The 22,179-nt window shown below is 36.7% G+C and overlaps 1 protein-coding gene across 3 annotated transcripts in view; it reads right to left on the reverse strand.

The window, feature by feature from the left end:
* Positions 1-22,179, reverse strand: part of LOC121427302 (hyalin-like) — an 81,989-nt gene that overhangs the window by 22,152 nt on the left and 37,658 nt on the right. For all 3 annotated transcript variants that reach the window (XM_041623648.1, XM_041623655.1, XM_041623642.1), the window contains exon 7: positions 15,784-15,909. In XM_041623648.1, coding sequence (XP_041479582.1) covers positions 15,784-15,909 — 126 coding nt within the window. The remainder of the gene's footprint in view (positions 1-15,783; positions 15,910-22,179) is intronic.

Below are 22,179 nucleotides of genomic sequence, written 5' to 3' on the forward strand. Positions count from 1 at the left end.
AATTGTGGATCCACCCCTGATTTGTCCATAAATTAAACTGATCATGAGAAATTATTAGGAAAAGAATAAATTTATGCCCAAATTTTCGAATGTGTTCCCTCAACCATGAAAATGTCAAAAGTTCGGAAAGTGTGTGGTGATAGAAATGATGGATGATAAAAACAACACAATTAAAGTCACATTTGAAACCGAATTTGCCCCCAGCTTATTACCCTTTAAAATGAGTCTGTGACATTGAAAATACCAATTTTTCCACTTTGATGCGTGCTCACTCATCCATAAATAAACAAATCGATTTCATTTTTGCACAGAATTCTGCCCATAGGTTGATAAACATTACTGCCAAATGACATTGCTAAAGACAGCCTTGAAAAAAAGTTCCACCATATTTAATAAGGGGTTACTTATTCTTAAACATATGCACCCATAATGTACACAAGTCTATGAGAGAGAAAGTCAAAATTTAAATATGAAATAAGGGTTTGGTTCATGGACGGTTTTAATTTGTTACTTCTGCCAACAGTTATTTCATGAAACTTCGCACATGGCTTCAGAGTAACACTATCCAAAAGGCGTGCACACCACAATAACGATTCGATACGGCACAGAGTGGGGCCAAGGCCTCGAACCTGCATAATTTTCCCATTTGCATAATTTTCGAATATTGTGTGCTCACTGATGCATTAAACATCGGGATTTTCATAAAAATCAAATCAAATGAACCATGTAAGGAGGTTTGTGACAGATATCCAGTTACAAATGGCATTTTTTCCACAGTAACCTTAAAAAAAAGCTAATCGCATTCCACATGTTCATTCAAGCGTGAATGTTTAATTAAACGCCTTTAAATCATTGAAGCATGTTAATTGCTCATGAACATAACAAAAAAAAAATGATAAAAGATCAGTTTCAGTTATTAAAATGGCATTTAATAAATGTTCAATGAACCGTAAAACGATGAATATTGTTGAAGATACTCTTCCCAAACATAATTGTCATCATATTCAATCATTTTTATTGATAAAACTGTTTAAAAACCCCAATTATAGCAAATTTGGACTTGTGTTTATTCAACCGTGAAATTTAGCCAAAAAACTTATATCGTCTTTAGAAAGTACCTTTTACAAGCCTTCTGACTATTTTTCATGATTAGAATGTGGAATCAGTTCCTATGAAATGGAATCAAAGTCATGATATTTGGCTTATGACTTTTGAAAAGTGACATTTTTGCCTTCCGACGATGCTCACTGAAGCATGACGTAAAATACATCCATAATATTTACTCAGAGGTCAGCTTATAAAATTACCTACACGCTCATGTGAAAATATATAAAAAAAAACTCGCATTGGTTCGGAAATTATTGATGTTTGTTCAAGGGGGGACTTACTTTTTTGTATATATGTATATATATATGTATATATATATATATGTATATATATATATATATATATATATATATATATATATATATATATATATATACACACATACATATACATATATATAGAGAGAGAGAGAGACGAGACTGGATGAATGAATGTGAACTCAACTTGTCCAATGGGGTAAATGAGGATTTAACCATAATTAAAACTCTATGGTTACAAGTTAAAATTTTAAGATGCAGTGTTGACATCACCACACTTGTATTATAGACCTATGCAGTTTGTATCCAAAAAGGAAACCTGTTTGAGATATATATTTCACAAAAAGTTTGACACTCATGGTAAAAGTGAATCTCATCTCTATAATCTGAAACCAAAAGCTTAGCAAATCGTTCACCCATGGCAGATTCCAAACAATGAATATTGAGACAATTTTTATTATCGGAAACAATTTGCGCAGAAACTCTCGCATGAATATGAATCCACTCTCATTTCTGATCCCTGAATCAGGGATCAGTGAGAGAATGAGCCAATCGTCGAAAAAGCACGGGTGCGAATCACGAACCAATCTTGTCCAATTTTTCTGCGCAATCTGGTTTTAACTTTACAATTTCAAACTCGTCTTGCTCATTAATGCATTAAGTGCATTGAATAAAACATCGTAATTTAAATGCCTTTGAATAAAAAAAATGGGAATCCTGGTTTCCTTTTTTCTGAGACGCACTGTATATGTGTCCACCGTAACAAAAAACACGTATATACACCATCCAAAAAGTATGAACTGCGTTATATGATGGTATTTATAAAGGTAAACATTAACTCTAGAATGAACATTATCAAGAAAGTTACTCTAATACTTCGCAAGAATGTAGGAATTATTTATAGGATGAAGAATTATGTACCAAAGTCTGTGTTAGAAATGCATAATAATGCGTTTTTTCCGTCACACTTGTTATGAGGACATGAGGTCTGGGGCTGTGCCCGGTGCCTATACCTACTAAATAGAATATTTATCATTCAAAAAGAGTTTCCCCCAAAGAACTATTAGTCAGGCAGCATATGTCATGATTTACCGGCTACTTCGAAATTGGCTAAGTCTGATTTTTCACTTTTATGTGATTGGTGACTACAAAAATGTGTGACGGTCAGACGGTTGTATCATTTTTGACAAAGAGGCAACATCATCATGCAGGCATGCATATTGTAGAAGTGTATGTCAATTATGCTGATGTGATATATTTTGACCATTACTCGATCTCTGGAGCCAAGAAGGGCTACACAATTCTGGTGTTGTGCTGTTCTGAGCTAATCATCGGGGCCGCTTTTGCATATTGTAAAGAGAAATTTATAGATTTCGTGCATACTTTTGGTCAATTATTATGTATCTTTCAGTAAAAAAATATAAGTTTTCACAATTTCTGGGGGCCGCTGCCACCTCCGCCCGCTGCGGCATGGCCGTGGTTTACTTCAATGAAATTTGATGTGATTATTCTTTCTGGCAACATCCAGGTAGTTCACAAAGTAGGAGAAAAAAAACGACAAAAGAACAATCAGCATCTATGCATATCATTATCGTGAGAACAGGTATTAAGTTTAGATTCACGTTGTATGCTCTGGAAAAAAAATTGATAAACACTTGATAAAATAGTAGGCCTAAAAGCCGTGTTAATGACAGCACAATCAGAAATATTGTGCAGTTCTTTTTGGTTCCAGAAATGGTCAGAATATATCACATCAGCATAATGGACACTATAACGACTACAATGAGCATGCCTGAAAAATGTTGCCTCTTTGTTAGAAATAATATAACCGTCACTCGTTCCAAGTAATCAAGGAACAATAAAATTATTGGATCCCAACCAACATATCATCCTCAATCCTAACCTCATTATCTTATTTGTAAGTTAAGTCAAATAAGATGTTGGGCATCTTTCTTTGGAGTTGGGAGCACTGATCAATCGATGTGTTTATTAGCATAGTATTACACATATACCCCAGTACATTACAATATTTTCTGTTGATTAAAATATTCTGTACAAAGCAAATGGATGAAATGTTTCTTTACATATCAAAGACCGGTAAATTGGAAATGAAAAGAACTTGAATTGAGTTCCTAAATCAAGCAACTCGGAAAGAGCTGGTTGCACTTATAACATCATGAAGAATACGATTTTTATAGGTTTTGTCAAGTCGTTTCAAGGTATTCCTGCAAGAGACCATGATACCACACTCAAACTATTCGACGTCTATCACTGTTTATCTATTTTGTTCCTAAATGAGCACATTTTACCCCCTTTTTATCTATTGGATAATGTCTTAATCGTTAGAGGGTATTCATTTGTCTCGCAATCTACTATGGTCAACAAGGAAATTCGTGATCACTCTTGCAAAAAGTGTTCACTGGCTTTCTAGGAAATTCGTGATAATGTCTTCTTAGAGACTTTTGAAAATGAAGAATCTACTTCTAAATTCAAACCGCTTTTATAGTGTATTTTGGCTACCTATGAAAGTTTGTTGACCTCTTGACCTTTCCCTGACCTTGTCTTGACCCTTAATATCTTCTGGATTACGACTTCTGATGATGAACTTATTAAAACAAAAAATAAAAAAAGTACACACATGCAAAACAGGAAAAACGAAAATACTAGCTTTTTATCACCTTCAGTGTAATTTGCCATATAAATATAAAATGTAACGAAAGTTCGTTGACCTCTTGGCATTTCCGGGCATAACTTTTTAATGGGAGGTCAAGAGTATATTGTTGTGTACACTTTTTTGTTCAGTATAGCCAGACAAACAATTTTATATATGACTGAACACAATCGGGGCAATTCCAAAAATTGACCCCCACTGACCCAATTTTGACCCCTCACATGGTCAAGATGACCATTAGAAATTTGTCACCAAGTTGGAAGTTGTTCCTTATGATGTCACCAATCACATAAAAGTGAAAAATCAGACTTAGCCAATTTTTCGAAGTAGATGACATATGCTGCCTGACTATATGCTCTTCGACTGAAAGATAAATATTTTTTATAAACTTAGTTTTTCAAATGATAAGCTGAGTCTAATGGCGTAAATCTGAGTTTATATAAGTTTTTCGATTTAAAATACATAACTAAGTACGATTTCGATAATCAGAGCTAGTTATTCATTCTGTCGGTTTTGCAGTAAGGAATCGGCGGGGGAAGGGGGGTATGAGTGTTTAAAAAGGGGGATCAATGTCATTGGTTTAAAATCCTTTGTGAATCGCAAATGAAAAACCCAGCTCGGGGTTTAAACCAGGAGGGGGTTTAAACCACCCCAAAACAGGAGCTAGGTTTTTTTTCTCGTTTAAAATGTGTAAGAAGACTCTTTTGTCCAGAAATTATCATGCAGTGTTGTGAGAATTCTATCGCCTACTTACATCCCTTTGTCATAATTAAATTATTTTCCAGCGTGCCCCTTTTAACCTCTGATTAAGTGCACCAATTAAATGTCATTATTTACTTCAGGTAAATGTCCCTTTTCTTTTCTCGTTAGTTTACGACTTTCAGTGTGTTAAATGAAAGGTAATTGCAATTTGAGCTTTTCCGTTTCTGTAGGAGCAGCGGAACTGGATGGTGGGGGCACTTAATTGCCCCAAATAATTCCAATAGGATTTGCATTTACATTGAATCTATTGAAAAGTGTAGTACCCCTTGAGAGACGAAAATTTCATTTTTTCAGTAATGAAATTGACAATTTGAGACAAAAGTGCCTTTGTTTTTTTTTCATTATTTCTTAATTATGGCCGTACGCAGCGGGAGAACGACAGTTTCCCCAAAACATATTGAGAACCTACATTTTTTTACTGAAAATTTTACCAAAATTATCCAAAATTGTGCACGAAATCCTTTAATTTCACTTTGGAAAATGCAAAAGCACCCCCATGACAAACTCGGTCACATTGCTCATTCGCTTTCAAGTTTCTTGCAACATCTGTATGAATCTTACCCCAAGGAAACATTCTGAGCACGACCTGAGATTACCCCCCCTTCATTTTTTAAAATTTTTATTTAATTTTTTTATTGTTTCATTTATTTATTTTCTAATTTATATTTTATTTATCATAATTATTATTATTTTTTTATTTATTTTTTTTATTTTAGTTTTTTTTTTTTTGGGGGGGGGCAAGTTCCACCTCTGCAGCCAACTTCAAGCGCCCTTGGACCCAATGACATTGATCCCCTTTTAAAAACTATTATCCATACCCTGTAGTGAATAACTATTATCGAAATCGAAAAACTAAGCTTTTCAAACTCGATAAACTATCGATTTTGGAAGCTGTTTTTCAAGTGAAAACCTCAGTTTACACTCGATAAACTATGTTTTTTAAATTTTCAATTGAAAGGTTTATCGCCGATAATCTCGCGGTTTTTCGGTGATAAACTGAGTTTTTCTCGATAAATCTATTTTTTATCAAGAAATTAGCTATCGGCGAAAACTGAGTTTATCTGTGAAATACTAAGTTTATATAAACCGAGTTTATTGCCTTTATTGGCCAAATGGCGCGCCATAATCGTGTTTTTGTGGGGGGTGGGCTTTTTTAATCACTTTATTCGCGTTCTAGGCATTCCGCGCCTACCCGCGAAAACGCCTCTTTTCCGCAGTTCTTTTGTCTTTTCTTTTTATTGCGGATGTTGTACACTTTTCAATGGCAGTGACCCCCCCCCCCCCCCCCGAGAAAATGTCAGGCGGCATAGGGAGAGTTAGAATTATGATACATTTTGGGGGGTCAGAATAATGTAAAAATGAGGATTGGAATTAAATGTAAGGTTTTATGCAGATTTTGTAATCGGTCGGAGCAAATGTCATTAAACCATTAATATTGCACATCGAACACGCTCACAATTGTCACTCTTACACATCGTTAGCTGCTTTCGATAGGCTTATATATAGAGGGTGCATCGTCAAAATTGAACATTACAAAAAGAAGCTCAAATTCAATAGTGGACAATTTCTATTTAAAAAAATGCACAATAACCATACAGATAAATTCGTTACGATTGTATTACCCAAAATTGTGCGGTATATGTAAATCGTCGACAATAATTTTAAGTTTATGTTCTGTTTCAAATAATGAAATCAAAATTATCTCTAGTAAGTCTTTATAGAAATAGATTTTATGATATATTTAGATTCTTTGGGGGGTCTGCGGTTACCTGTTGCTATCGTGGATACGATCTGAGATGAGATGATCAAGATCAGAAGGGTAAACCACTGGTCGAAATGACTCCATCGAAATCGATCATTGCTTGGCATATTGGCGTCTGTTATTGTCCCAGGCTTTTCGTGACTTCTTTTTATTCCAGCATGTTAAATCATGAACATTCTAATTTCCACTTCAATTTGGAGTAAAATACGGCAAATTCAAAGGACCAATCGCAAAAACTTTGCTAGGTGTCCAATGGATATCTCCAAGCACTGGATATTGGGTCGACCGCAGGAGACAGTTGACACCACCAAACCCAAAATCTGTTACTCAAGAGGCGATCTTGTGCTGGCTTTTACAAAACAAGTGCAACAGATTGATGGGGGTATTGTACAGTGTACGCTCTCTTGCACCGGTCGCCGTCTATTGTCTAATAGGGAGGGGAGGGGCGGATCCCCCTATACGTCAACGAAGATTCAATAGATCGTTTAAAATGAGAATCATAATCAACAGTGACTGGTCAACTTTCACAGACTGGAAACATTATACATGCATAATTATAATCATAATGGTATTCATTGATATTCATTTAAATCATCAGGGTAGCCAGGGGCACATTGCATAAAAATTACCATTATGGCATCTTTGCCATGCAATGGTAACTTGCATGGAATCCTTGATTCTGATTGGCTGTTAATCATCGTAACCATGGTAGTTACCATTGGATTGTAAAGTTACCCTAATAGTAACTTTTTATATGCAACTGGCCCCTTGTGGATTACACATAGATTCACCAGGCATATGATATACATGTATTACCAATGCATGGAAGAATTCAATACAATTTTCTAATGACAAAATTACATGGACTATGAGGATGAAAAATCTGAAAGAGAAGGGGAAAGTGTCCATGTAACAAAAAGTGAACTACTTAAAACTACCTGATAAAACAGATGCAAGCATACATTAAATTTATAATCAACATTGTCAAATCAACTATCACACTCGCTAAAACTAAAAACATTCTGCACTAACCAATGCAGTTTATACGTACTTAATTTGGAGGAAAAAGTAGTTTTATTCCATCTGAAAAATTGCTTCCTTTAATGAGATAAAGGAAACTATTGTAACTTCTGCATGGGCAGCGGTGGGGGGGGGGGGGGCTTGCCTCTGAAGTTTTGGATTTTGAAAGTTAATGAAATTGAGAGGGCTGTCTCGTCCAGCCCTCTGACTGTTGAAAAATTTGTGAGAAATCACTGCTCCTAATTTAATTTGAATATATCAGTAGAGGTTAATGTATCATTTAAAAAAGTAATAAATCATATTTTAGGCCTCATATTAAAATGAGTTTTTCTCGAACATGTATTTCTACTCTTCTGGACACCGTTACATTTAATTTACCGTGATGGTAACTTTACCATCCATGGGAACTTATCTAGTATCCTTGATTCTGATTGGTTGGTGATCAGCGTTACCATGGCAGTTACCATTAGATGGCAAAGTTGCCATAATAGTAATTTGTATGTAATTGGGCCCAGGGACGAGGCTCTTAGGCTCACTCACCCCTCCCTTTCAAAATTCCTTCTGATTATACCACTTCACTATGATGAACGGGAGATATATGAAAGGGTATCTTTTTATTGAATAGATATAATAGAAGGCGTTGGTCGAGAAGAGAGTTATGAATAAGATCAGGAGCATTCCATTGCTTCGTTGCGTAATTACCTTTCACAAAGCGGAACATCTTGCCTCAATGCGCATCTTCAAAACGGTTCAACCCATAGAGATGTACATCTCTATGGTTCAACCACACATAGTCTTACGAACAGACACTTGCTGAATATTCAAACATTATACTGTGATGCATCATAATACTTTGATGCATTGTATGACGTTCAGCTGAAAGTACAGCGTAATGAATCAAAATATTGAGGAGCTAGACTTAACGACTGGTTCAAGATTACTTTTTTTTTAAAGCTGCGTGCGAGCTCATTTTTTGTACCCTTTTCAAATTCAAGTACAACAGTTTGATCGATTGACATGATACAAAAATAGTATATTTCACATTTTCCTGCCCTGTTCCTTTTTTTGCGGGGGGGGGGGGGTCCATGGCAGTGTTGTAGTGCCTTGATGCTCGGCCTTGGCCTTAAGACGCCTTAAGGTCTACTTTTTCAAAGCATTGGCCTTGAACATTCAAGCCTTGGCCTTGAGAGGGCCTTGGTCTTGAAAATTTTGAGCCTTGAAATTTCAAAGCATAGTTTTAATGCATTTTCAAGGCTTTTTCAAGGCATTTTGTATTTTGTATTTTCAGTTGTTTTTATAGAAATGTTTAAATTTTGCTGTATATTTAATGACACTAATGGTCAATTCTACCAGTCAACAATAGCAGCAGCAGAAGTATTTAGTATACTTGCAGTGCCAAAATTGTAATTATCACCATTATTAAGAATTATCCTCACATTATGTTACAAAGAAAACAGCAGTGATGAAAAAAACATTATTCATGTGTTGTAATCATGACTAATAATGATAATAGTAATAATAATGATAATATTGGTCGTAATAATGATTATGATAAAGATTATAGTTATTTGATGACAAAAATAATTCTGACAGATCTGACGGCAATTGTGACAACAATTTTCATAGCTAATTCTGAAGAATGATAACAAGGTTGATTTCTATTCCATTTAGGATTTTCCTCATATTATTTTCTTTGGTCAACAAGAATTTTTTAAGTCTTAATGATATTCTGAAAAGATTTGGTAAACTTGAACACAATGTCTAATTTTGTCATTTTCAAATGGGCTATGTCAATGGCATGACGAGTCAAAAATTTTGAGCGGCCAAGCATGGTACATAGAGCAAAATTTAAATTTCTGCCCCCAAAAAAGTTGAAAGCGATCAAGCGAACGAGCAAGCATAATTTTCCACCCCTCTTACTATAAGAAAAGCTAAAGCCCCAGTCACATATAGACACGGATCCTCACGGATCAACACGGCAATGCCGGCATGATCCGGGGAGGTCCGGGATAGTTTTGCCCCGGATGACTGTAAACACGGCATCAACACGGCAGCTTCACACGGATCTACACGGACCATGCCGGCAGAGCACGTCGTCAACACGGACCAACACGTCAGCAACACGGACCAACCCGTCAGCTACACGGACCAACACGTCAGCAACACGGACCAACGCGTCAGCGACAAGGACCAACACGGACCAACACGTCAGCTACACGGACCAACACGTCAGCTACACGGACCAACACGTCAGCTACACGGACCAACACGTCAGCTACACGGACCAACACGTCAGCAACACGGACCAACACGTCAGCTACAAGGACCAACACGTCAGCTACACGGACCAACACGTCAGCTCAAGGACCAACACGGCAGCTATATTGACCAGCACCGCAAATGAAAATCTGTTCATAACAATGAGCTGATATTTATCTAATTATTTATTTATTTATCTATTTGTTCATTTTTTTCTCATCCTTGTCGCAAAATTATCATGTTGTGTTTAAAAATATATCAAAACTTCCTTAACCAGTAAAAACGCAGTTTTTATACAACACAGTTTACTGTTTTTACAGTAATTGTTAAATGTTAAGTACTTTAAATCTTGAAAGACAAATGTAATTTCGATTTGATTTGATATCACTTCATTGAAATCCCAATAAAGGAAAGAAATTTAGAAAGTCTATACAAAACATAATAACAATTAAGATAGGCCCAGGTTATGACGCATATTACTGTCGATGCAGGGCAGTAGTATAAAACTTAATGTACAATTTCGATGTAACAGGTACATAACATATAACATATACATATAAAATATTTTTTTAAAAATGAAATGTGAAATAATAATAACAGACAAAGTAGTGGGTAAATATTAGGAAAAAAGAGAAAAAAATATATTCATACATGCACTAAGTTTACAAATATTAGGTTGGGGCCAATCTCCTAAGCGTAAGAAAATATCCTGAATCATTTAATCATCCACTTGAATAAATTAAGCATGTTTGTGTCAACTGTTTAACAACTACTGAAAAGTTCATAAAGTAAATAGCGCTGTAATGATTTTGATGGGGGAAAAAGAACACGGACTGCCAAGGATACTCCAGGCAGCCACACGGACCTACACGGCAGCTACACGGACCTACACGGCAGCCACACGGACCTACACGGACCATCCCGGATGGCTTTGCCAACCCGGCAGTCCACGGATGACGCCGGATGTTTTTGACAGTCAAAAACTGCCGTGTTGGCCTCCCGGACGTTCAAGGACCAACACGGACCACCCCGGACCTCCAAGGATGGCCAAGGCGCCAACACGGATCTCTCCCCGGACCACCCCGGATCAGATCCGGGATGGTCCGGGGTGGTCCGGGCTCTATATGTGACTGGGGCTTTAGCCTCCCGGACGTTCAAGGACCAACACGGACCACCCGGACCTCCAAGGATGCCCAAGGCGCCAACACGGATCTCTCCCCGGACCACCCCGGATCAGATCCGGGATGGTCCGGGGTGGTCCGGGCTCTATATGTGACTGGGGCTTGACTATAAGAAAAGCTAAAGCCCCAGTCACATATAAACACGGATCCTCACGGATCAACACGGCAATGCCGGCATGATCCGGGGAGGTCAGGGATAGTTTTGCCCCGGATGACTGTAAACACGGCATCAACACGGCAGCTTCACACGGATCAACACGGACCATGCCGGCAGAGCACGTCGTCAACACGGACCAACACGTCAGCAACACGGACCTACACGTCAGCAACACGGACCAACACGTCAGCTACACGGACCAACACGTCAGCAACACGGACCAACACGTCAGCGACAAGGACCAACACGTCAGCAACACGGACCTACACGTCAGCAACACGGACCAACACGTCAGCTACACGGATCAACACGTCAGCTACACGGACCAACACGTCAGCTACACGGACCAACACGTCAGCTTAAGCCCCAGTCACATATAGACACGGATCCTCACGGATCAACACGGCAATACCGGCATGATCCGGGGAGGTCCGGGATAGTTTTGAACCGGATGACTGTAAACACGGCATCAACACGGCAGCTTCACACGGATCTACACGGACCATGCCGGCAGAGCACGTCGTCAACACGGACCAACACGTCAGCAACACGGACCAACCCGTCAGCTACACGGACCAACACGTCAGCAACACGGACCAACACGTCAGCTACAAGGACCAACACGTCAGCTACACGGACCAACACGTCAGCTACACGGACCAACACGTCAGCTACACGGACCAACACGTCAACAACACGGACCAACACGTCAGCTACAAGGACCAACACGTCAGCTACACGGACCAACACGTCAGCTCAAGGACCAACACGGCAGCTATATTGACCAGCACGGCAAATGAAAATCTGTTCACAACAATGAGCTGATATTTATCTAATTATATATTTATTTATCTATTTGTTCATTTTTTTCTCATCCTTGTCGCAAAATTATCATGTTGTGTTTAAAAATATATCAAAATTTCCTTAACCAGTAAAAACGCAGTTTTTTTTATACAACACAGTTTACTGTTTTAACAGTAGTTGTTAAATGTTAAGTACTTTAAATCTTGAACGACAAATGTAATTTCGATTTGATTTGATATCACTTCATTAAAATCACAATAAAGGAAAGAAATTTACAAAGTCTATACAAAACATAATAACAATTAAGATAGGCCCAGGTTATGACGCATATTACTGTCGATGCAGGGCAGTAGTATAAAACTTAATGTACAATTTCGATGTAACAGGTACATAACATATAACATATACATATGATAACAAAGTAGTGGGTAAATATTAGGAAAAAAGGAAAAAAATTATTCATACATGCACTAAGTTTACAAATATTAGGTTGGGGCCAATCTCCAAAGCGTAAGAAAATATCCTGAATCATTTAATCATCCACTTGAATAAATTAAGCATGTTTGTGTCAACTGTTTAATAACTACTGAAAAGTTCATAAAGTAAATAGCGCTGTAATGATTTTGATGGGGAAAAAAGAACACGGACTGCCAAGGATACTCCAGGCAGCCACACGGACCTACACGGCAGCTACACGGACCTACACGGCAGCTACACGGACCTACACGACAGCCACACGGACCTACACGGACCATCCCGGATGGCTTTGCCAACCCGGCAGTCCACGGATGACGCCGGATGTTTTTGACAGTCAAAAACTGCCGTGTTGGCCTCCCGGACGTTCAAGGACCAACACGGACCACCCCGGACCTCCAAGGATGCCCAAGGCGCCAACACGGATCTCTCCCCGGACCACCCCGGATCAGATCCGGGATGGTCCGGGCTCTATATGTGACTGGGGCTTAATTTTGTGATAGATTGTGACAATATGTTTAGAAAATAATGTCACATTTACTCATTTTCATCTCCTTTTTTCCTTTTATAAGTTTATTCTTTGTGGTGGAACTTCCCCCCTCTCTCTCTTTTTTTGGAGGGGGGGGGAGGGCAGGGCAGGGGTTCTGATATTTTTTAAACAGGCGAGAAAAGAGGACTGCCGAGGAGGGGGAAAGATAGAGAAGGGGGATCATTTGGCCGGTTAGGCAGAACTTACTGCAAAGTCAGTTAAGATGTTGATGGGCAGGACTATTACATCTTTTCTAAATTGTATATAATTTTGTGTTGGGTCTAGTGTCTCAGATAGACAACACAAAGTAAAAAAAAAATCTTTCTTTTTAATCCTACATGTATGGTTTGACAGTGAAATTCACTTCAGTACAGTTTTAAGGAGAATTTTGTTTAATAATAGAGAACTATATTTTACTGTTTCAAGAAATAATTAAGATTTATCCTCCCCAAACTAAGGATATGGGTGCGCCCCATTTATTTTATATCCTTTCGAATGTAACTTCAATTTGCTAGTATTCTTTATTCGAATTTTTGAGGTAAAAGAGTAGAAGATACAAGAAATGATAATTTGAAATTAAACAGTGGTTGTAAACAGAAAAAACGTGAAAACTGACAAGAGCCCTAAAAATGACTAATTTCCAGGTCAGTATCTGAAAATTTCAACTTGCATTTTGTGCTCTCTTGCCCCCCTGAAAATTCCAATTAGGAAAAAATATCCCTTGTTTAAATCGAAAATGCCCTCTTTTCAAAAGAAATGCCCTTTAAAAAAAAAGAAATACCGATTTTTATATAATTTATACTTATAAATAATACATTTTAGGTTAGAAAATCACCAAATTTTGGATCGCGCTCGCAGTAAAATTGTTTAGCACGGTACAAATCCTGTTCATGGTTACAAAAATGTTAAGCATATCCAGTTTTTAGATTGGAATATCACAAATTTTGGCTCGTGTTCTGCACGAGTAAGGTAATCATTTTGTTTCCGTTTTCGCCCCAAAAATGCTTAGGTTGTCAAGTTTTCCGGTTGTAATATCACAAAATTTTTGAGCTCCCGCTTTGCGCTCGCAATATTTTGATTGGTTAGTTATGTATCCTATTTATGAGTGATTAAATGCAGTCCTTAACAGCTTCCTTTTCTGGTCAGTATAATAAAAAATTTCAGCTCGCGGTTCGCGCTCGCGTTAATTATTTAGTTAAAAAACAGCTCGGAATGTTTAATTTTCATGTCTTATTTCACGAAATGTCTGTTTCACCAAAATGTCCATTTCGACATATAAGTGCCCTTTTTGGCTTTTTTGACCCCACCCCCAAACAAAATATGTTCTGCCGCCCCCGTCACGGGGAGTGGAGAAAGACATTATTTGAGAATGGGCATGCCAGGATCAGATGAGCCTGGCAATAATAATTACAATGCAAATCGCCTAGAAAAATAATGTTTTAAATGTACAAAAGTAATTTCTTTATTATTTAGATATCATATATGACTAAATCTATGATAAAACCATTTTGTTTTACATGTATAAGGGTCAAAATTTTGCTCGTTCAGTTCGCTCGCTCACGCCTTTTATACAGTTTACCCTGTCTACCATGTCTGCCACCTAAGCATTGTTGGCTTGTTGTCCCATATCATTTGAAATGCCTTGGCCTTGGCATTGGAAGTTTGAGCCTTGACTACAACATTGGTCCATGGTCCCCAAGCTGCCGTTTACTCCCACATGTACGCCAGTGGTAAGTGGAACAATTGTCCCCGGAGCAAGCGTACGAAGAGTCAAATTTGACTTGAGGTAAACTTGGGACAGACCTATTTCAGATTTATTATGATAACACATATTATAACAGGAACGGGCACGTTGTATAAGATTCAAATTCAAATCGGTTTTATTAAAGGGATAGTCCGGGCTGAAAGTATTCATAGTCTAATAAATAGAGGAGCAAAATGCCGAAAATTGCATCAAAATCGGATAACAAATAATAAAGCTATTGAAATTTAAAGTTTAGCAATATTTTGTGAAAAGAGTCGTCATGAATATTCATTAGGTGGGCTGATGATGTCACATCTCCACTTTCCGTTTTCTTATGTTATGACATAAAATCATTATTTTTTCATTATTTCATACTTGTTTGAATTATATGTCTCCCTTATAATGAAATAAGTTGCAGCAATAAATATCTAATGCACTAAATCAGTTGTCTTTCCAATTTTTCTAGTTCTTGGAAGAAAAAATTTGAATAAACCTATTTACATATAATAAAATACATCCCTCACCCAGTCGCAAGCAAGTCGGCGACCGGTCGGGTCGTAAAGTGTGTGGTGGCCTGTAGCGTGCCTCACCGCTGTGTTCAGTGCAGGTGTGAATGCAGTTGGAAAACACTCCGTCCATCGGAAAGGACGCAAATGTTGGTCCAGAGTATAGGAGAGTCACAACCTATGCACGTTAAAACTAATAAACTATTTGTCAGAGTAGGGTGTTCACCCGGTGTATTGCACCTGCCGGTCCCCGGTATTACAATATCACAAGAATCTTCAGGATTGAAGCACTCAGTGCATAGCTTGAAGAACTTGATCGAACTTAAAAACAGGGATAAACATGACCTGATATCATTTGACCCCATCATTCTCATGTGGTCACATCCCACATGTGGTATCACATGTACCAAAGGATCAGATGCATGACGTATGAAGATAATTGATGCAAAAATAAAGAAATTAGAGCAAGTTGAACCAAAAAAATCGAGCAGATTAACGGACCAACAGACCAACAGGAAAAGTGAGTAGCCTACAAATAGTATAATGTTACCTGTATTATCTGTACAGAGGTTGCAGGTCAGTTTGCAGTTGTTCATAGCATATATGTTGGTAGTACAAAACGAGCTCCACATCGGACAGTTTGCATCCAGATCGACACATCCTCCATTATCCGCTGCTGTTGCTCGATGGGTAAGAAAATAATAGTAAAAATAAATACAATCATATAGGCGATTTTTCTTAAAAGAACTTTTCAGTAAATTCATACATATTGACTTCTTATGAACGCTGAATCTCCAAGGTCAAACTGAGTTTATTTTTATTTCCATTCATAAAAAGATGCAGTATAAAATGCATAGCACAATGAGTCTGGGGCTTGAAACAAAAGATTTATATATTTGGGAGCAAACAGGCATGTTCCCTTTCTACCCAATATTTGGTAAAGTTTTACAGTGTTTCAGAGTATACGCCTCCCGTCTTTAAAACTGAGGGACGTGGGTTCGATTCCAAGCCATGTCTTGATTTCCTTCAGCAATAAATTTACCTACATTGTGCTGCACACGGTAGGAGGAAATTTCTCAAATGCTTGAGCTCCTGTATGGGCAGCCGAGCTAAAGCCGGGGTAATAGCAGCGCTTTGTATCCTCAGGCAATAAGCGCTATATGAATCCAACTATTATTATTATTACTATATGAGTACATCTAAAACTAATAAAATGTCATTTTTTTGAGGAGGCGACGAATTATATACTTTTTGTACAAAAATTACATTTTTGTGACACAAGTTTTACGATTTTCGTTGCAAAATTTGTAATAATAATCGTAAATTTCACAGTTGTCGTTGGAAACTTTTAGTCGTGAAGTTCAATATTTCGTTGTAAACTTAACTTTAGGACTGCTAGCAGCCGTGTGTCATGTGTGTGATCGAACGTACTTCTGAGCCACCATAAGCATGATAAGAAAGAATGTACTAATTCCCCCTTTTCTATCCTGTTTATTTTATCTCCTTTTTTTTCTTGGCCGTAAAAAATGTTGGGGGTCCATGGAACCAAATGGATGTCTTTCGTGGCAAAGTCAAGGACCCGATAAATTGAGGCATTGTCTTGAGATGCTTTACTTATAATGAAGAGTGTCTGGTTGGTTGTTCTAGGATGAAGATGTGTAACGACACAAACGGCACTTATATATATAAACCCCTCAAAAAGAGTTCCGAATCTGACTTTGATCAATAATCCCTATTCGGTTTTAGTGAATATGTGTGATTGATACTAATGAATAGATCATTTAATTTCCTTTAAAATGATAACCTACATTATGGTTCACATGGAGGTGAAGTGCCTTGAATTGTGGGGCAAGGTCAAAATTCAAAAGTTGCAAAATGGCACAATTTTTAAAGTCACTGTTCTTTTTTCCATGGTGATGTGTGTTTTTCAGCGGTTTCTTTTGTTTTCACGCACCTTAAAATTGTTAAAATCAAATCTGCGAGATAATTGGTTTGAGTGCGTGGTTTGAAATTGCCTTGCATGTTTGATTGTTTGTTATGAGTTTGCTTGTGCAGAAGTTTGCTTCCACGTCAATGTTGATGTTAAGGGTTAAGGTGCATGAAAACAAAAGAAACCACTGAGAAGCTCACTCATCACCACGGAAAAGAGAACAGAACGTGACTTTCAATATTGCAACTGATTTTTTTTTACCTTGCCCCACATTTCAAGGCACTGCACCTCCATGAGAACCATAATCATGTAGGGTATCATTTTAAAGAAAATTAAATGATCTTTCGAATGATATCAAACCTGCATTGTGTTAAATTGAGAGTTAGGAGAAATTAATGGCTAAACTAAGATTTCCACACCTTTTTTGAGGAGTTTATTATCATACTCAAACATTATTGTACATAAAATAAATGGACAAAATCAACGCATTGTATGAATTTATTGAGATCTTTTTATGACGTGAAGTGTCTTCATTTGGATAAAACTCCAACAGAAAAAGAATTTTTTATAACAATTATGATTGGACCACGGTTTAGGTTTTCATCTTATAGAACTCAGAGAAATTAATGTTGAAACTGATGATTTTTCAGTCGCAGATATCTTGAAATTGTTCCCATGAATTTGATTTTTTTTCTTCCTGGGTGTTTTTTCATCCATATGAACAATTCAACATGTACCTTTCTTATATACACGTATAAGACCTCTGTAATGTTATCATGTGCCTTTAACATATTAAATAATACCTTCTTGGGGCCGATAATTACCCCTGCGGAATTTACACTAAAAATTGGGCACATTACTTGCTGCACGTCAGAATTCAATTCAAGTAGTCAATTTGTAAAAAAAAGTTTTTAAAACAGATGGTTGGGATCGAAGAGCGGTGTGTCAATTAAGCTTAAAGGACAAGTCCTGCAAAAAAAAGTTGAATTGAATAAAAAGAAAAAATCCAACAAGAATAACATTGAAAATTTCATCAAAATCGGATGTAAAATAAGAAAGTTATAACAATCTAAAGTTTCGCTTAATTTCACAAAACAGTTATATGCACATCCATGTCAGTATACAAATGAGAAAACTGGTGACGTCTCCCTCTCACTACTTATTTTGTATTTTATCATATGAAATATGGAATATTCTCATTCTATCCTCATTGTATTGTGAAACAAAGTTTTATTTCTCCCTGAACATGGGGAATTACCATTGTTTAACATTTTATGGTTAAGTGAAGCTGGCCCTTATTGTGTAACATGTAAAAATTAAAATATAGTATAATTCAAACAATAAAAAACAAAAGAAATATTGAGTGAGCTAAGACATTCAAACAATAAAAAACAAAAGAAATATTGAGTGAGCTAAGACATCATCGATTCTTTCAGTTGCATTGTGCATGCAACTATTTTGTGAAAAATAAGCGAAACTTTAAAATGTCATAACTTTCTTACTTTGCATCCGATTTTGATGAAATTTTCAGTATTATGCTAGTTTGATTTTTCTCTATCGATTCAAATCAACAAATTTTTGGGGTGGTTTTATATATATATATGTTAGTCTATATATGTTTGCTTGCAACATGACCTTAGTCATGTTTCAATCTTTCTGCCTGTATTTCCTTTCCTTCTTCATATGACACACATGGTGAACCGTAAACCTTCTCCACGTTACAAACTCCACCATGCAAACCTACAAAGATCATATGACCCTATAGTCATGATAGTCATTGAACGACAGCTTATGGAACAATATCCTACTTATTGACCTGGGCACCCCCAACAGTAAATTTGTAGACCCATATGTGCCTTTATGCAATGGAAATAATGTCGTAAAATAATGTTGGCCATAACTATAAAAATGGTAATAGATTCTGCATGTGCATCGATATGTCAGTGCATGCATTCATGAGTTTGGAATACTTGAAGAGCACCCCCCCCTCACCCTTACACATATACCATGTATACCGTACAAGATCTGAATTGCTGTATTATTGGCCTGCTTACTTTTTTTAACATTTCAAGTAGTACGTTTGAATAAAGCACAGCACAAAATCACATTCCTGGATACTACCTTCACGATACAATCATGAAGAAGAAGAAAAGGAAAAAAACACACACACACACTCAGACTCATCGGATAACGGGTATACGCTTCTATGGTTCTAAAAAAAAGAACGGATAATCTACCAATGCCAAAAGCCGTAGCTTGACTTCTTGAAAACTCTAATAAAATCGATCTGGTTGGAAAAATCTGGTATCCTGTCTCAACGTAAGCATTCCAATTTCATTCATGGACAAAAGGATCCCCTTTCAAAAAAAATGTTTTGTGTCGACTGGGATCCTCCCGTTGTATTCAGTGACTACAGGCTTCCTGATTTTTTTTAATGGGAGTGCCATTATACCCTGGCTCCTTGGTTCTCAGATGTATATGTTAAGCTATGCCACATGCCTTTAAACGTTTCACTTACAAAACCTTAACTTGGGAAGGTGTTACATATTGCCTTATGCAAGTGTCGAGAAGCGAGCCCAAATGGAAAAGCTTGGCCCATACAGAGAACATACAGGGTAAAATTCGAGTCACTGCTTACATAATGTCGGGGGTTTTTAATTTAAAAAACTATGGATCCATTCACTTACCACCTTAAATGTTAATTTTCTCGGAGGTCGAAACTCAATGAGGGACTTTTAAATGGTTGATATCAAACATTTTAGTATTCAAGCTGTATTCAAAATCCCTTCTAAATGTGGATGGTAAAAGAACCGTTAGGATTAAAAACCTGCTCTTCTTTCGACTTTTTTTTGGGGGGGGTAGAAGTGAACGATTTATTGAAGTGATAACCGGGTTATACTCTTTCGTTTTTCCTGCTTTGCATGTCAACAATTTTAGACAAAAACTTAACTAATTTTACAGTGATAACCATATGTTTGCTTGTCATAAAATCGGTGCCACGAGTCCCTAAATTCTAATAGCCTTGATCATGGCCATGCTTGAGTTTTCAAGATAATTTCGTAATGTAAATAAATATATAAGTTAAAAAATAAACTGAAAAAAAACCTGGCAGACAAAATTTTGCCCTTGACAATAACATATCAAAATACTTTTGCTTCAAATTTGGCAGACTTTTTATATTATGCAACTACAGGCACCAGATGGACTGTATGTAGTTAGGGACCAATCGAATTCTGGAATTAGTTTGAATCCTTAAGATTCGATTTTTATATCTCTTTGAGAATAAAATATGTTTTTATGATTCAATCTAAATATAGAATTCGAAATGGGTCCCCAATTCCTGTCCGTCTGGATATATTTTTAATCCCTGCAAAATAGAGTGAATGAATGAAAGAATGAACGAATCAATAAAATTGATGAAGAAAAGAATTCGTAAATGAATGAATACAGTGGTGAATAAGGAATAAACTACCTAATACGTTCATTAATAATGAAAGGAAGAACTGTGTAAGTAGAATGAAAATCATGGCAGTATAGTCATGGAGCTCAATCCATGCTCAAATAAAGGTGGGGTGATGATACCGTGTCCCCAACTCTGCTTCGCTGGAAATGAAAAGAAAGTCATAATCGCCATGATCAATGGGTATAAAAATAGGGCGGATAGTACATGGAGTAGCAATACTCAAAGTACTTCAAATCGGTTACGAAATGAGAAAGTTATGAAAGTTTGAAAAGCCTCACTATTCTACGGCGATCCTCAAATGTAGCACAAAGGTTTATATATACAGTTGACGCCAGAAGTGTACTAACACCCAGGAAATTCAAAGAAAAATGTGACACTTCCAAACATCTTAAAATTCTCTGTATCTTATAGAATATTGTGCTATCATGACAAATTTAAGTATGTCATGCCCCTTCATCACATTGCTTTGTCACCAGGAGCTGAAAAAATATTTAGTTTTCTTTTTCCCCAAAAAACCTTCATATTTGAGACAAATAAAAAATGAAAACTTGACAAAACATTTCATATTTGTGCCAGTTACTTTTCAACACAAACATTTCAGATTACGTTTTGTTCAGTGGTGACATATCATGATAGAAAATGCAATATAAATCATAGATCTGACATGTGTTTATTTCTATGAAACAATGTTTGAAAATATAAACACAAACAAAAAGAATACATTTGGCATGAATATTACTTTTTTTCTTTTTCAAAGAAAATTCTAGCTGAAATATGAATCTGAACGATAGTCCAATCATGTGAAAGAGCTTAAAACGTACTTTCATTTGATACCAAATTCGTCATGTTAGTATTTATTTATATTTCTGAAGATATAGTAAATTTTGCGATGTTTGGCAAGCGAACAAATTTCACTGAATTCCATGGTATATGTAAACTTTTGGCCTCAACTATATTTATATATATATATATATATATATAAATATATATATATATATATATATCCATTTCCTTACACAATATTTAAAATAAAAGAGTTGCCAAAGCTGTTGTACATGTATAGCTTCTCACACATATATATATCCTGTTACTAGCTGCATGGTTAGAGATTACCAAATTCCTGTTATCTTTTCAAAGCCATAAGCGTAATGGCTTTAATTGAGGCATTCCTATTTAGTCCAGGATAGAAGAGGCATAACCTTGTTTTTTTATATATACAATATTTTTTGATGGTTTCTTGTCAATTCGAGGGTGCTGATTACGAATCTGAATGATGCCACTCGTGTAACCTTGAGCATATTCCGTAAATTGGCAAAATCCAATATGGCCGCCAAAATATGCACATTACCCATGAAAATCATAAAATTGTCCGCACATTGGCTGTGAAATGCATGAAATTGTGTGGCAGGAGTAAAATACAATCATAAAAAATATTTTTTGACAAAAAAATTATTTTCATGATATTCAAAATGGCCGCCATAGGCCATTGAATACACTATCATGTACAACATGAATATGGAAAACTAATTTTCACAAAAATGAGCACTAAACTG

The sequence above is a fragment of the Lytechinus variegatus genome, chromosome 1 (assembly GCF_018143015.1).
Source record: "Lytechinus variegatus isolate NC3 chromosome 1, Lvar_3.0, whole genome shotgun sequence".
Lineage (NCBI taxonomy): Eukaryota > Metazoa > Echinodermata > Echinoidea > Temnopleuroida > Toxopneustidae > Lytechinus > Lytechinus variegatus.